The 15,443-nt window shown below is 38.1% G+C and overlaps 1 protein-coding gene across 6 annotated transcripts in view; it reads right to left on the bottom strand.

The window, feature by feature from the left end:
- Positions 1–15,443, bottom strand: part of ADAMTSL3 (ADAMTS like 3) — a 414,992-nt gene that overhangs the window by 155,964 nt on the left and 243,585 nt on the right. For all 6 annotated transcript variants that reach the window (XM_050796105.1, XM_050796106.1, XM_050796108.1 and 3 more), the window contains exons 10-12: positions 7,817–7,928; positions 2,419–2,557; positions 1,161–1,211 (exon numbers count right to left, since the gene is read on the bottom strand). In XM_050796105.1, the coding sequence (XP_050652062.1) occupies positions 1,161–1,211; positions 2,419–2,557; positions 7,817–7,928 (302 nt within the window). The remainder of the gene's footprint in view (positions 1–1,160; positions 1,212–2,418; positions 2,558–7,816; positions 7,929–15,443) is intronic.

The following is a 15,443-nucleotide window of genomic DNA, read 5'->3' as shown; positions in this document are numbered from 1 at the left end:
TTTTTTTTTTTTTGAGACAGAGTCTTGCTCTGTCACCCAGGCTGGAGTGCAATGGCACAATCTCGGCTCACTGCAACCTCCACACCCCAGGTTCAAGCAATTCTCCTGCCTCAGCCTCCCTAGTTGCTGGGATTACAGGCATGCGCCACCATGCCCGGCTAATTTTTGTATTTTTAGTAGAGACAGGGTTTCATCATGTTGGCCAGGCTAATCTAGAACTCCTGACCTCGTGATCTGCCTGCCTCAGCCTCCCAAAGTGCTGGGATTACAGGCGTGAGCCACCATGCCCGGCCTTTTTAAAATTTTAATTAATTTATTTTTTTTAAGATGGAATCTCTTTCTGTCGCCCAGGCTGGAGTGCAGCGGCAAGATCGTGGCTCACTGCAACCTCTGCCTCCTGTGTTCAAGCAATTCTTCTGCTTCAGCCTCCCAAGTAGCTGGGATTACAGGCACCTGCCACCATGCCCAGCTAATTTTTGTATATTTTAGTAAAGAGGGGGTTTCGCCATGTTGGCCAGGCTGGTCTTGAACTCCTCACCTCAAGTGATCCATCCACCTTAGCCTCCCAAAGTGCTGGGATTATAGGCATGTGCCACCACACCCGGCCAAGACTTTATTCTTAACTGCCACACACAATCTCTAGTCACAAGGTACTTAGCTCCTCACATCTGGGGTTTTTGTCAACTGGGAATAATATACCTTCCCTATTTAACCTTCATAAGACCATTGTGAAAATTAAATCAATTAAAATATATAGTGTGGCTGCATCTTCAAACTGCCTCTAAACCGTAAAATACTAATGGACAATATTATTAGAGAATCACAGAACCTCAGAGTCAGGAAGGACCATACTATTCATCTTGGTTTAAAAGGGGATTAAAATTTCTGATTAATTGCAACACTTGAGCTCCTGCTATGATACTCAGTTGTCCAAGATAGGCTTGACAGCTCTAGCGATGGGGAACATCATCTTTTGAGGCAGCCTATTCCATCTAATTCTTAGAAAGATTTTTCCTATTATTGAGTTGAAGTCTGTTTTCCCTTAGCTCTGTAAAGTATCTAATATCTAACCCTCAGACATTCTAGGCTATTGCTACAGATGCTACAATTCCTAGCAAACTACTTAAATTGCAAAAAGGAAAAGGAAACATATAACTCACCGAGGAAGAGGTTGGAAGTGGTCGTAGGGCATTATCTCTTTAAATCCATCACTACAAATGAAATCATTGTGAGAATATCATTTCTATAATAAATTAACACATTTATTAATTGACTAATACAATATTTGACATCCCAAGAGACACAGCTCTTTCAAATTGGAAACTAAAAATGTCAAGTGTTATCAACCACTCCCAAAAATTCAGCCACTATCTCTTTAATTGTCAAGAATATCTACGACACAAATTCTCCAGTTCTATTTGAAAATATAGAAAACTAAACTAGCAGTATATTAATTAAAGGAAAAAAGTACCTTGCAATTTAGATAAATTTATTCCTTTTTATAATCATTACTCTCTTAATATACCAGTGATATTAACACACTGTCATATTAGTAGGATCTTCAAAAACCACTTTATTTCACAGAATTTGTCCTTTGAAAGGTCTCTATTAATAATTACGTTCAACCAGGCTTATAGGAAATGGGCAGTTTAGTAACAGGAAATGAAATCCACTGAGAACGCTTCCTTTTCCACTTGCACACTTCTTCCTAAGCCAGCTGGCAGATATCTGGAGGATTCTGGGACTTGATATTTGTTATTTTAAGGTATTGTAGTAAGCCAGGAAACTTCCCCAGGCAATCCAAGTCAGCAGGTACTAAATTATGCAATAGGATAGTTTACGCATAGCTTTTTTTGCTTTGGCATTAAAACTTTTTACTTCCTTGCACAATGCATTATTTATACTGAATTTAATGTGAACACTTCAAAAGCCAAAACGTGATAATGGGTGACCCAGTTTAAAAGCTAAAATGGTGAGTGGAAGATATTTATGATTGGCAGATGGACTAGACATTGTACTTGGATGAAGAGAGCAGGAGATGTTCAAAAAGTTCATTATAAAAAAACTTAGGAACACATAGCCCACAACAAGAGAAAGCTAGACTGACAAGAGAAAGCTAAACTTGTTTTATCACAGTTTAGAGATAACAAAAAGCCAAAGAAATGAGGCAGATTGCCTTTCTATATCTTGAACAAATGTACTGAAATGCTGCCAGTGTATAGCAATTCTAATCCGGACACTCATTAGGAATGTATCCTAATTCCTATGCACCATAGTTACAAATGTGAATGTAGGCACCTGCCACCAGTAGACAAAGTCAGGAAATGGAAATGTATTGCCCTGCAAAGATTGCTCAGTCTCAGTTGAAGCTGATTTGTTTCTTTATGAAGTAAAAAGGGTGTGGACAATGACACAAACCTTGATGGGCAGGGATCCATGCTGCATTCCTTCAGTTTTGGTTTTGGTTTTACATTTTCAGGGTAGTAGTGACAATAATGGTCAGGAACTACCCTCTTCAAGCGGATATCCACACATTCAGCAGAATTGAGCTGATAACCTAAAGTGTTAGAAAAGGAAAGTCTGAATATTGCATCCGTTTCATTTTTACTTGGCAGAGTTATCACTTGCCACACACTTTTTTTTTTTTCCTCTTTAAGAAACTTAACTCAGTGGTTCTCAACCCTGGCTCTATAACAGAACCACATGGGAGCTTTTAATATACTCTAATGCCCAGGTTCCTTCATGGTCCAATTAAGTCAGAAGCCCTGTCTCTGGGATCCAGGAAAACAGTACCTTTTAAAAAAGGTTCTCAGGTTCTTCTCAGATGACTAAAATGCGCGGCCAAAATTGAGAATGACAATTAGTACCGACTGCAGTACTCTCAGCACTTCTAACTGAAAAATTACAATAGTCTCCTCTCAAGAACTGTTTGCAGCCCAGGTGCAGGTGAGTTATTCATTCTCCTCAGTTCATTGTCTTTTCTCCTCATTGTCATCATGGCACTGTGCAAGGCCCTTCTCTCATTTCCATGTAATCTTTCTTCTTCCCTTATTGACACTCCCATTCCAATCCCCGCAACACACCTATTTTGATTTGTTGTTGATATGTCCCTAAATATGCAACTGTCTTATGTAATGCTGCTGTTTTTGTGTGTCTGTTTTTTTTTTTGTTGTTGTTGTTGTTTTTGAGACGGAGTCTCGCTCTGTCACCCAGGCTGGAGTGCAGTGGCCGGATCTCAGCTCACTGCAAGCTCTGCCTCCCGGGTTTATGCCATTCTCCTGCCTCAGCCTCCCGAGTAGCTGGGACTACAGGCGCCTGCCACCTTGCCCGGCTAATTTTTTGTATTTTTTAGTAGAGACGGGGTTTCACCGTGTTAGCCAGGATGGTCTCGATCTCCTGACCTCGTGATCCGCCCGTCTCGGCCTCCCAAAGTGCTGGGATTACAGGCTTGAGCCACCGCGCCCGGCTTGTGTGTCTGTTTTTAACTTAATAAATGATAATGTGTTTTAAATCTTGTTCCATTTTCCATTTTTCTCATTCAACATCATGTTTTTGAGAACTACTCTTGCACTGGGTGATTGCTGGGTTGAATATTTCTTTCATAACATTTTATAATTTGCATATGCAGTACCACATTTTACTCCTCTGCTCCCTTGGGATGCCACAGGCACCTGCAATACCAATAAGCTTTCCAAATGGGGAATTAAGCATTGTCTATACAAAAAGGAACAAAATCCATCTCCCGATGTCACTCCCCAGCCCTCGTCTCACAAGCCTTCGAACAGAAGGAACGAAGACTTATTCCTGATTCTATTAAATCTAATTTGTAGAGTTTCTGAGGAAAGTGAACATTGCAAATAGATGAGTGCTATAAATTTAAAAAGCAAGTCACAAAATGATGCTTCTATTTCCTGAAAGATCTGATTCCAAGTTTCCTGTCACTACATAAGTGTCTTGTTAAGTTAAACTTTTTCAAAAAAAGGTAATTTTTCAAAACTAGAATGAGCTCTTTAGGAAAGAAAAAATGCCCAAAGCTAAGCGCTCTGCCTCTGCCAGTTGATCTAAAGGTCTAAAAATACATTTAAAGTCCTGATTGTCGAGAGGAATCTGATTTTATAAACCACTAGACAGCTTTCTACAAGACACGGCTTGGATGTAAGCTAAGTGCAGAAGGACGGACTGGTATGCATTATAAAAGCAAGGTCGAAACCGCAAGAATGAAAATCCAAATGGAGTCAATAAAATGTTACTTGGGTGCCAATATCTGCCAGAAAGTTGACGATATCAGATGGCAATGACAATCTAGGTACTTTATCCAGATTGATCTCAAGTGTCTCACATCGACAATTACAGATGAAGACTAGGAAAGTCCATCTAAGTACCCCAGTACCTTAGAGATCAATGAACTAATTTTCTTGATTATCCAAAAAACTCTGAAATTCCATTCACAGACATCACACAGATTTGATTACTAATATAATTAAATTTTGGTAATGCTTTCCTTGTGGGTTTTATGTGTGTGTTTTATTTTCCCCAAAACAAATACAAAATGAGATTACAGCTCCTTGAGTCAGAAAAAAAATATATTTGTTCTAAATAGAAATAGACTTCTAAATGAAAACAGGGCATAAACAGTGTTTATAATTTAGGGAGAGACAATTTTCCTCTTTTGTTTTATCACAGTTTAGAGATAACAAAAAGCAAAAGAAATGAGGCAGATTGCCTTTCTATATCTTGAACAAATATACTGAAATGCTGCCAGTGTACAGAAAATGGCAGGCACCCCAAAAGCAGCCTAAAATCTCCCTTCTGTTCTTATATCCACTGCTATCTTTGGAGACGATCTCACTGCTAAGTGCTCATGCACATTTATAGTTCCAGCAGGACTGACTATGTCTTTCCATGGGCACCCAAGTATGAGAAACACCTATTCGCGTCCCAAGAATTTAATCAACTGGACTAAGCTGAATCCCACTATAAAATGTCTCCTCTAGAGTAGAAAGTGTCTTTTACCTTATGGATCCAAATGTGAACGTCTCTCTGAATGACTGTGTGTAAGAACAAAGAAATAAATTTTTTTCAAAAAAATAGATGTTTGAGCCAGGCGTGGTGGCACATGCCCACACTCCCAGCTACTCGAGAGGCTGCAGTGGGAGGATGGCTTGGGCCCACCAGTTGGAGACCAGCCTGGGCAACATAGTGAGACCTCACCTCTACAAAATATTTTAAAAATTATCCAGGCATGGTGGCACATGCCTGTAGTTCCAGCTACTTGGGAAGCTGAGGCTGGAGGATTGCTTGAGCCCAGGAGTTTGAATCTAGCCTGGGCAACTTAGTGAGACCTGCCTCTAAAACAAACAAAAGAGAGAGATGTTTGTTTTTCTGCAGAGTAAGAGTATCCAAAGAGTCATAAGTGACCCAAAGATGTAAAGGAGCCTTTGCCTCATAAAAATGCTTATAACATTCAAGAAAATTCAGGAGGAATTGAAAATAAACTGAATGAATGTCAGAGCTGGTAGAAACTTGAAGAGGACTTACTCCACTGGTTTGTTTTCATTGTATTAATTTTGTGATTGTGCTCTATTTGTGACAAGGAATAGATTTCCACTTAAGGTAGTACTATTAAATTCTTTTTGTGAATATGTTTATTTAAGTTGAATAAATGTCCCCTTAAAGAAAAATCCTTAAGTAAATAATAGTCCAGGAATAACACAGATATGGCAAAAATAGTGATGGCAATATGGCTCCAGCTGCTATCCAAAGACACTGGCTTAAAGAGGCAATGGACACTTTGCGGTACACACAAAGTGGAGTATGTACCATCATCTCCTGGAGGATTAACCACACCCTGGGGTTTCTGACTCAGTAGGTCTCTGGTGGGGCCTGAGAATCTGCATTTCTAGTAAGTTCCCAGGAGATGCTGATGCTACAGGTCCAGGAAGCCCACTGTGAGAATCATTGCTGCAAGATCATAATCAAGTGGTCTATTGCCTCAACCCTGGCCCTAGGAAGAACTAACTGGCGAACTGGGGAGATTCACTTTTACTTTCTTTCTGTGGCACTATTCAGTTTTCTCTTCCATTCCTAGGGATGTAAACTTCTTCTTGGGCCTGGGCTGCCCAGTGCTTCCCACACTGCCCTGTTGTTTCAAGGGGAGCCTAAATTCCAGAAGAGAGAGATCTGCCTGCATATTCACAGCAACCTGGCACTGACTGAAGAGCCCTCCTTCATATACCTGTAGTTTAAAGGAGATAGGCCAGTTTCTGACTCTAAGTAAATTGATATTCCGTAGGCTTCAAGGACTGAAAAGATGTGGAGCTAGGTTGGGCTGAAGGAGTATTTATTCTAGCTCTTCAAACAAGACCATACCTGAGCCTGCGTACCCTGACCTGGTCCCAGGTGTAGTAGGTGGTTTAGGGGAGGCACAAGGGCAAAGTCATTTAGAGCATGACTCTGGTATCAAGCAGACCTGGCACCAGATCCTAGCTGCACTGTTTATTAGCTGAACAACATACTACTGTATGCTCTTTACACTTTCTAAGTGTCAGTTTATTCATGTATAAGAGAAATAAAAGAGACCTTCCTTAGGGTTTTCTTGAAGAATAAATGTGATTATGAGCAACTAATCCATGGCTTGACACATGGTAAACACCTAGTATCACCGCCTGGTACTCTAAGGGGAAGCTTCAACATAAATCCCTATTCTAGTAAGTCATGGTTCCTGGGTTGCATGCATTTATTCTTTGATTTAAAAGGTCAGTTCAGAAAAAAAGAATTCTTTTGACAGTAGCTCTAGTTGCCTCCTCATTTGGTCCAGGGAGTTGCCAGTTCTCTGTATCAAACGGACAATTATCTTCCACCAGAGCATGAAAGATGCTGCTTTTGTAGCGTGTGTGGAGCCCTGGATTACACTTGTCCTAAAACTTTCCTCAACCGACTATGAAAATCTTGAACTAGGCTGGGCACGGTGGCTCACACCTGTAATCCCAGCACTTTGGGAGGCCAAGGTAGGTGGATCAGCTGAGGTTGGGAGTTCGAGACCAGCCTGGCCAACATGGTGAAACCCTGTGTCTACTAAAAATACAAAAATAAGCCAGGCAAGGTGGCAGGCACCTGTAATCCCAGCTACTCAAGAGGCTGAGGCACGAGAATCGCTTGAACCTGGGAGGCGGAGGTTGCAGTGAGCCGAGCATGACACTGCACTCCAGCCTGGGCAACACAGCAAGACTCCGTCTCAAAAAAGGAAAGGGAAAGGGAAAAGGAAAGGGAAAGAGAAGAGAAGGAAAGAAAACTTTGAACTAAGCAGACAATAAGCAAGACTTTCCCCTTAACACTTAGTAGAGACTCTTTCTCTTTTAATAAGCTTATACTCTTGCACCTGAGAAGAAAAAAGTTGTAAATCTAATGTTAGAACCAACATACCCATTGACTCAACCAGGCTGGGCAAGTCACTCCATCTTTCTGCTTCTCAGATTTTTCATAGAAAATTAAAAATAATACATACTTTAAGGGCAATCAAGAAGAGAAATGCAGTAACACACGCAAACAAGTTTGTTTACAGTTTTTTGGTTTTTGGGGGGTTTTTTTGGCTAAAAGTAAAAGGTGTTTTCCAAATCCAATTTTGCACCTGTCTTCAAGAGTAAAGGCAAATGCATCTTATCCATTAACACCATTGCATTCAGGCTGCTGAGTAAGGTGCTGTGTGATCAGACATCTCTAATCACCACGCCAATTTTAAAATCAGCTTCAAAAATGCAAATGCGTAATTTCTCTAACTCTGAGCTCTAAATATTCATGAACAAAGCCTGGGCCTCACCTCCTCCACATGTCACAGTGCAGGGAAAGAAGTCAGTTTGTCTCCACTGATGACTGATGGGCTGGTAAAAGAAGAACTGAACCACGCTGTCTTTGGCTGCAGTGTACCTGGTCTGGACAAAAAGAACTGTGAGAACACACGTGCAAACAAGGAGCTAGTGCTTTCCACACCTTTCAGAATAAGATAAATGTTCTTCATGTATGCAGACAACCACCCATCCATTAGAAAAACTATGGGGCAGGAGTCCAATAAGTTTAAGATGTGATAACATTTCATTAAGATTTGTCATAAATGGGGGCTCAGGTGATCTTCTGCAAATCTCCCTGGAGTCATTTTTCCAGATAATTCCATGCCTGTGAATGGATTCACAAAAAATGTAGGTAGACATTTTTTTATTTGTTCATTTCATATTGTTTTTCTTCCTGAAATATTTGATGTTAATTTTCATGACAACAAAGATTGAGAATTGATTTGGGTTTGCTCACAATATAGCACATAGTGGAGGCTCTTACATTTTTAATAATAATATATTTAAGCACATCCTTCTGAAAAATTCTTCTAGAAGCGCAACTGTAAGAACTCGACTTAAGTGTACAAATACATGGTGTTTAAACAGTCTAGTATCTAATTAAAAGGAAATGGGGGCCAGGCATGATGGCTCACACCTGTAATCTCAGTACTTTGGGAAGCCAAGGCAAGTGGATCACTTGAGGTCAGTAGTTTGAGACCAGCCTTGCCAACATGGTGAAATCCCATCTCTATTAAAAACACAAAAATTAGCCCCGCATGGTGCCACATGCCTGTAGTCCCAGCTACTCAGGAGGCTGAGGTGGGAGAATCTCTTGAACCACTGTCTCAAAAAAAAAAAAGAAAAAAAAAAAGGAAATAGGGCACTAATGAGATAATATATGTTAATTAGTTCCATTTAACCATTCCACAATATACACATATTTCAAAACATCATGTTATACACTATAAATATATACAATTTTTGTCAATTAAAAATGCTAAGAAAAGATTAATGTGGCCAGCACAGTGGCTCATGCCTATAATCCCAGAACTTTGGGAGGCCAAGGTGGGTAGATCATCTGAGGTCAGGAGTTTGAGACCAGCCTGGCCAAGATGGCAAAACCTGGTCTCTACTAAAAAGTACAAAAATTAGCCGGGTGTGGTGGTATGTGCCTGTAGTCCCAGCTACTCAGGAGGCTGAGGCAGGAGAATAGCTCGAACCCGGGAGGCAGAGGTTGCAGTGAGCTGAGATCACACCGTTGCACTCCAGCCTGGGCAACAAGAGCAAAATTCCATCTCAAAAAAACAAAAAGAAAAGAAAAGGAAAGAAAAAAATAATGTGTTAGAAAAACCAGGCCAGGCACAGTGGCTCACACCTGTAACCCAGCACTTTGGTAGTTCAAGGCAGGAGGATCACTTGAGGCCAGAAGTTTGAAATCAGTCTGGTCAACATAGCAAGATCCTATCTCTCCAAAAGAAAAAGTTTAAAATTAGCCAGGTGGGGTGGCATGCACCTGTAGTCCCAGCTATAGCTATTGCGAGTGCTGAGGCAAGAGGACAACTCGAGTCCGGGAGTTTGAGGCTACAGTGAGTCAAGATCACGTCACTGCACTCCAGTCTGGTAAACAGAGCAAGACTCTGTCTCAAAAAAAACACAAAAAAGAAAAAGAAAAATCTCTAAAAAATGCAACTGGAAAAAAAAAAAAGAAATAAAATTAGGATAAAAAATTTTAACAATAAAAATAAATATGGTGGGCCGGGCATGGTGGCTGACGCCTGTAATCCCAGCACCTTGGGAAGCTGAGGCAGGCAGGTCCCTTGAGGTCAGGATCAAGACCAGCCTGTCCAACATGGTGAAACCCTAGCTCGACTAAAAATACAAAAATTAGCTGGGTGTGGTAGCGCATGCCTGTAATCCCAGCTACTCGGGAAGCTGAGGCAGGAGAATCACTTGAACCCAGGAGGCAGAGGTTGCAGTGAGCCAAGATCGCGCCATAGCACTCCAGCCTGGGCAACAGAGTGAGACTGCATCTCAAAAAATAAAATAAAATAAAATAAAATAAAATAAATGCAGTATTATAAAAGATATTTCATATGAGAAATGCTATATTTAGTGGAAGAAACAACTTATCAAAATAATACAGTTTAATTTTTTAAGGGAATTTTAATAAAGAATATCAATAAATCTGCTACAATATTTCTTTAAAAAATAGAGATAATAGACAAATACAATGAAGAGGCAGTATTTAATGATATAATCGCTTAGAATTTCCTAGACTTTAAGAAAGACAGAAGTCTCTGTTTCAAAATGTTCATTCAGTTCTAGACATTTTAAAAAATAAAACAAAAAGCATAAAGCAAAATCCTAAAAGCTATCATAAAGAAAAATATGATTACCTAGAAAAATGTGAAAAATCAGATTAACATCACATTTCTCACAAGAAATACTGGATTCAAGAAAACAAAGTCAAGTCCTCAAAGTCATGAGGGACAAGAATAATGGATCTAGAATTCTATAACCAAGTTATTAATCAGTAATCAGTTATCAGTTATCCATCTATAACAAATGATCAATCATTAATCAATGAAATAAAGATATTTTCAGACACAAAATGATTCAGAAACTTTACCACTCAGAGATATTCACTGGAAAAAAAGAAAAAAAAATACTAAAGAATGTACCAACTAAGAACTAATATAAATACAGAAGTAGTGAGATGCAAGAAGCAATAACGATTAAATAAATCAGTAAAGCTTATGAGAGAATCTAAACAATTTTTTGTTTAGATTTTTAAAAACCACTATTTTAAAACATTTTAAAACCACTATTTTAAACAGCACAGTTTACAGAGATAGGATACACTGCTAAGGAGCTTTGTTTCTGGCTGAAGCAGGACTGCTTGTTTCTGATGAATCTCCCCAGTGAGAATAAGTAAAAATGCTGCATAAAATTTTCTTTTTTCTTTTTCTTTTTCTTTTTTTTTTTCAAGATGGAGTCTCCCTCTGTTACTCAAGCTGGAGAACAGTGGTGCGATCTCAACTCACTGCAACCTTTGCCTCCCAGGTTCAAGGGATTCTCTTGCCTCAGTCTCTGAGTAGCTGGGATTACAGACCCACACCACCCTGCCTGGCTAATTTTTGTATTTTTAGTAGAGATGCGGTTTCGGCATGTTGGCTAGGCTGGTCTCAAACTCTTGACAGCAGGTGATCCACCTGCCTCGGCCTCCCAAAGTGCTGGGATTACAGGCATGAGCCACAGCGCCTGGCCCATAAAATATTTTTAGTGTATTTTAACGCATCAGAAAACTACCATGCTAGTGAGGATTTGCAGGGCTAAGATCACAGACACAAAAGAAATGTAGAAACGTAAGCAAATTTGGCATGACATTTCGCTCTACCTTTTTGCTCAAGGCATTTTCCAGTTTGCAAGTGGTGGCTGAGCAGCTGAGAAACTGGACAAATCTGTCATCAGCCTCATGTAGTGGAAAGCGAACACCTAGAGCTCAAGGCCTTCCAAGGTGTCAGGTGTTGGTAAACACCCCAGGTTCCCAACCCAGGACCCCAGAAAGCTCTATCACAGGAATAAAGTAAACTGGAAACAGGACAACCTTCAAAGGGAATAAAGCCCTGGTTCAAGTTATTTCAATTCCTTGTTGGATAAAGATGACTGGTTGCTAACCTAGCTGTCTTCTAGAAGTAAAAATAAGATATCCAAAATAATCCAGTTGGAAGAGTGTTAGACTGAAGATCTAGAAGCAAAAATAATCTGATAATTTTTAAAGGGGATTTTAACAAAGAGTATCAATAAACCTGCTACAATCTCAAATTATATCCACAACCTTTCTTCTATAATATACAGCACAAACTTTAAAAGCAACTAAGAATACAAAAAACAAAATTTAACGACAACCCAAAAAAGTGAAAAAAAAATAGACATTATAAACATAGTGACAGGAAATCCAGATATTGGTATTAACTGATGAAAATATAAAAATTTAAGTACACCATTACTACCTCCTGCAACCCTGGCCTTGGCTTCAGTCTTGTTTCCCCGTAGGAGGGGCCTAGCAACACCTTATGCTTTCCCTATGATCATAACATAAGTGTTGGAACACTTATGTTATGGAACACAGCTGTGGGCTGTGTTTTTCAGAGAACTTGGAATAAGATTAAAATATTCAAGAAATCAAATTATAAGATGGGGAATTTCACTGGAAACAAAGAAGCTATAACTAAAATGGAAATTCTAGGAATAAAAGATGCAATAATTTAAATCAATATCTCAATGGATGAACTTAAAAGTGGATTAAAATAGACTTTGGCAAGTATTTTATAAAGAGCCAGATAGTAAACATTTTAGGTTTTCAGGCTACATGGTTTCTGTTGCAACTATTCAATTCTGCTAGTATAGTGCAAAAGTAGCCATTGACAATATGTAAACAGATAGGGGTGGCTGTTCTGATAAAACTTCATTTACGAAAACAGTGATGGCCTGCTGGTCATAATCTGCTGATCCCTGAATTAGACACACCTGAGCAGAGGATCAGTAAAACGAAAGATGAAAAGAAAGTGGAAATGAGACAAATTGGATACAGGTAAAGGTACAATCACAGTCCCAGAAATACAGAACAAAGAGCTTGGGACAGAAGTTAATCTGAAGAGATAATAAATGAGAATCTGTCAAAACTGATGGTGGATCCCAAGCCACAGATTCATGAGACACCTGGACCTCAAGCTGAAGAAAGGCACTAATTACACCATAGCCCAACCAATGAAAACCCAAACCAAAGGGAACACACTTAAAAGCAGATGAAGAAAAAGGACAAATTACCTTATAAGGAACAAAAAGAAGACTGACAGCTGACTTATCTACAGAATAAATTGAAGTCAGAAGACAACAGGGAGATATCCTCAAAGTGCTGAAAGAAACATTTTATAACAGAAGGGTGGATTCACTAGTAAGTTGCAATGATTCTAAATGTGAACATACCTAACAACCTAGCCTTAAAATATATAAGGCACAATGCATAGTCACAGGGTAGTTTTAGCACATCTCTCATGATAGAATAAGCAGACAAAAATCAGGAAGGTAATAATTTTTAATAACACTATTACTAAACATGACCTAATTGACAAACGTAGAATACAACAGAAGACTACAACATCACATTCTCCCAAACTTTGTTATATTCTGAGCCACAAACCAAGTTTTACAAATTTTGAAATATTGAAATAATATGGAATATGTTCTTTGACCACAGTAGAATTAAGCTATAAAAATAAATTTTAAAAAGGATTACTGGAAAATTCCCCCATGCTTGGATGTTATACTTCTAAATAATCCACAAGTCAAAGAATATATAATTATGAAACTTACAAAGTAATGTAACTGAATGATGAAGGAAAACATTTCATATCAAAATTATGAAATTAAATATAAGGCATGCTTTGAGAGAAATTTGTAGACTTAAATGTATACGCTTTAGAGAGAAAAGATGAAAATTAATGATCTCATAATCCATCTCAAGAAGTTTAAGAAAAAAACAGCTAATGGGATCTAAAGAAGTAAGAGTGGACATAATAAAGATAGGAGCAGACATTAATGATATGGAAAGAAAACTAGAGTAATACAGTTATGAACCCAAAAGTTGTTTCTGTGAAATGTCTAATAAAATTGATAACCCTCTGACGTGACTGAGCAAGGAGAAAAGAGTAGGCACAAATAGTCAATATCAGGAATGAGAAAGAGGACATACTACAGGATGTTCAGAAAGTGAACAAATAATAGGAAGATGCTATGAAAAGAAAGTATGCCAATAACTTTTTACAAGTTAGTTGAAATAGACAAATTCATTGAAACAAAACGGACACAAGAAATAAAAAAATCTAAAGAGTCTGTATCTTTCAAAGACATTAAATGCATAATTCTAAATATTTCCTGGTGCACACTGCCAAACATTTAAAGAAAAAAATGACATCAATCGTTTGCAAACTATTGCAGAGAATAAGAGGAAACACTTCTAAACTTGTTTTATAAAAGCAGAATAAAATGCCAAGACCTGAAAAAGGCATTCCAAGAAAACAAACAAACAAACCCTTTCCTGCACATAGGTACCAAAACAACAACAATAACCTTAAGTAAAATAATTTAAAATCACATCCAGCGATATATAAAAGGATACACCTTTTTACAAACAATAAAATAATAAATAATAACAATAAATGCTATTTTTTTTTTTTTTTTTTTTGAGACAGAGTCTCGCTCTGTCACCCAGGCTGGAGTGCAGTGGCATGTTCTTTGCTCACTGCAACCTCCACCTCTCGGGTTCAAGTGATTCTCCTGCCTCAGCCTCCCAAGTAGCTGAGACTACAGGCACCCGCCACCATGCCTGGCTAATTTTTTGTATTTTAGTAGAGATGGAGTTTCACCACATTAGCCAGGCTGGTCTTGGTCTCCTGACCTCGTGATCCACCTGTCTCAGCCTCCCAAAGTGCTGGGATTACAGGCATGAGCCACCACGCCCGGCAACTAACAATAAATTCTAATCGAAAAGAATAATGAACAAGTAGGTTTATCACAGGAAGATACAGTTGGTTTAATATTTGAAAAATCAATGTCATTTATTACATTAAAAAGGAAAAAGGAGAAAACCATGTGATCATCTCTAAAGATGCAGAAAATGCATTTGATACAGCTCTATGCTTGTACATAATGAAGCAAACTAGAAAAGAAAAAAATTCTTTCACCAAACAAAATATCTATAAAAAATTTTATAGTAAACATTATATATAATGGTGAATTATAGGGAACTTTGCTCCTGAAGTGAGATGCATAACAAGGACAGCTGCCATCTTCATTATTTGCAGATGTCACAATTGTGTATGTATACAATCCAAAAGAATTCACAAACTATAAGTATTAACACATGAATATAGTAAGAATATAATGTCAATACACAAAAATCAGTATTCCCACACCCCAGAAACAAATAGAAACTTAAAAAATACCATTTATAATAACATCAAAATAACAAATGCCTGAAAATAAATTTAATAAAGGACATTAAAGACATAGAGTAAAAATTATGAACATTATTGAGAAAATTTTTAAAGAACTAAAAAATGTATGGATATGCCACATTTATGAATTGAAAGACTTAGTATTGGGAAGTGTCAATTTTCCTTAAATTGACATAGAGATCCAATGCAATTCCAATCAAAATCCAGCTGATTTTTAAAAACAGACAAGCTGATTTTCAATGATATAAAAATGCAGTGTCAAGAAAAGCAAAGATAATCTGCAAGAACAAAGCAGAAACTTACACTACCAGATATCAAGACTTATTTTAATGCTACAGTAGATATATCACAGTGGTATTGGCACAAATAAACAGATTGATGAAACAAAGTACAGTCCATAAATACATTGTTGTTATCAGACTTCAGAGAAATAGGCAATGGATCCTTCACCTAATGACTCCAGGTCAATTAAACAGTCATATAGAAAAAAAATTGATTCTATTATACCTCACAATATATACAAAACAATTTCTAGAGCGATTATAGCCTTTGGTGTGAAAGGAAAAATAATAAGACTTCTAAAAGCAAACATAGAAGA

The sequence above is a fragment of the Macaca thibetana genome, chromosome 7 (genome assembly GCF_024542745.1).
Source record: "Macaca thibetana thibetana isolate TM-01 chromosome 7, ASM2454274v1, whole genome shotgun sequence".
Taxonomy (NCBI): domain Eukaryota; kingdom Metazoa; phylum Chordata; class Mammalia; order Primates; family Cercopithecidae; genus Macaca; species Macaca thibetana.
This window is presented reverse-complemented; position numbering and strand designations above follow the sequence as displayed.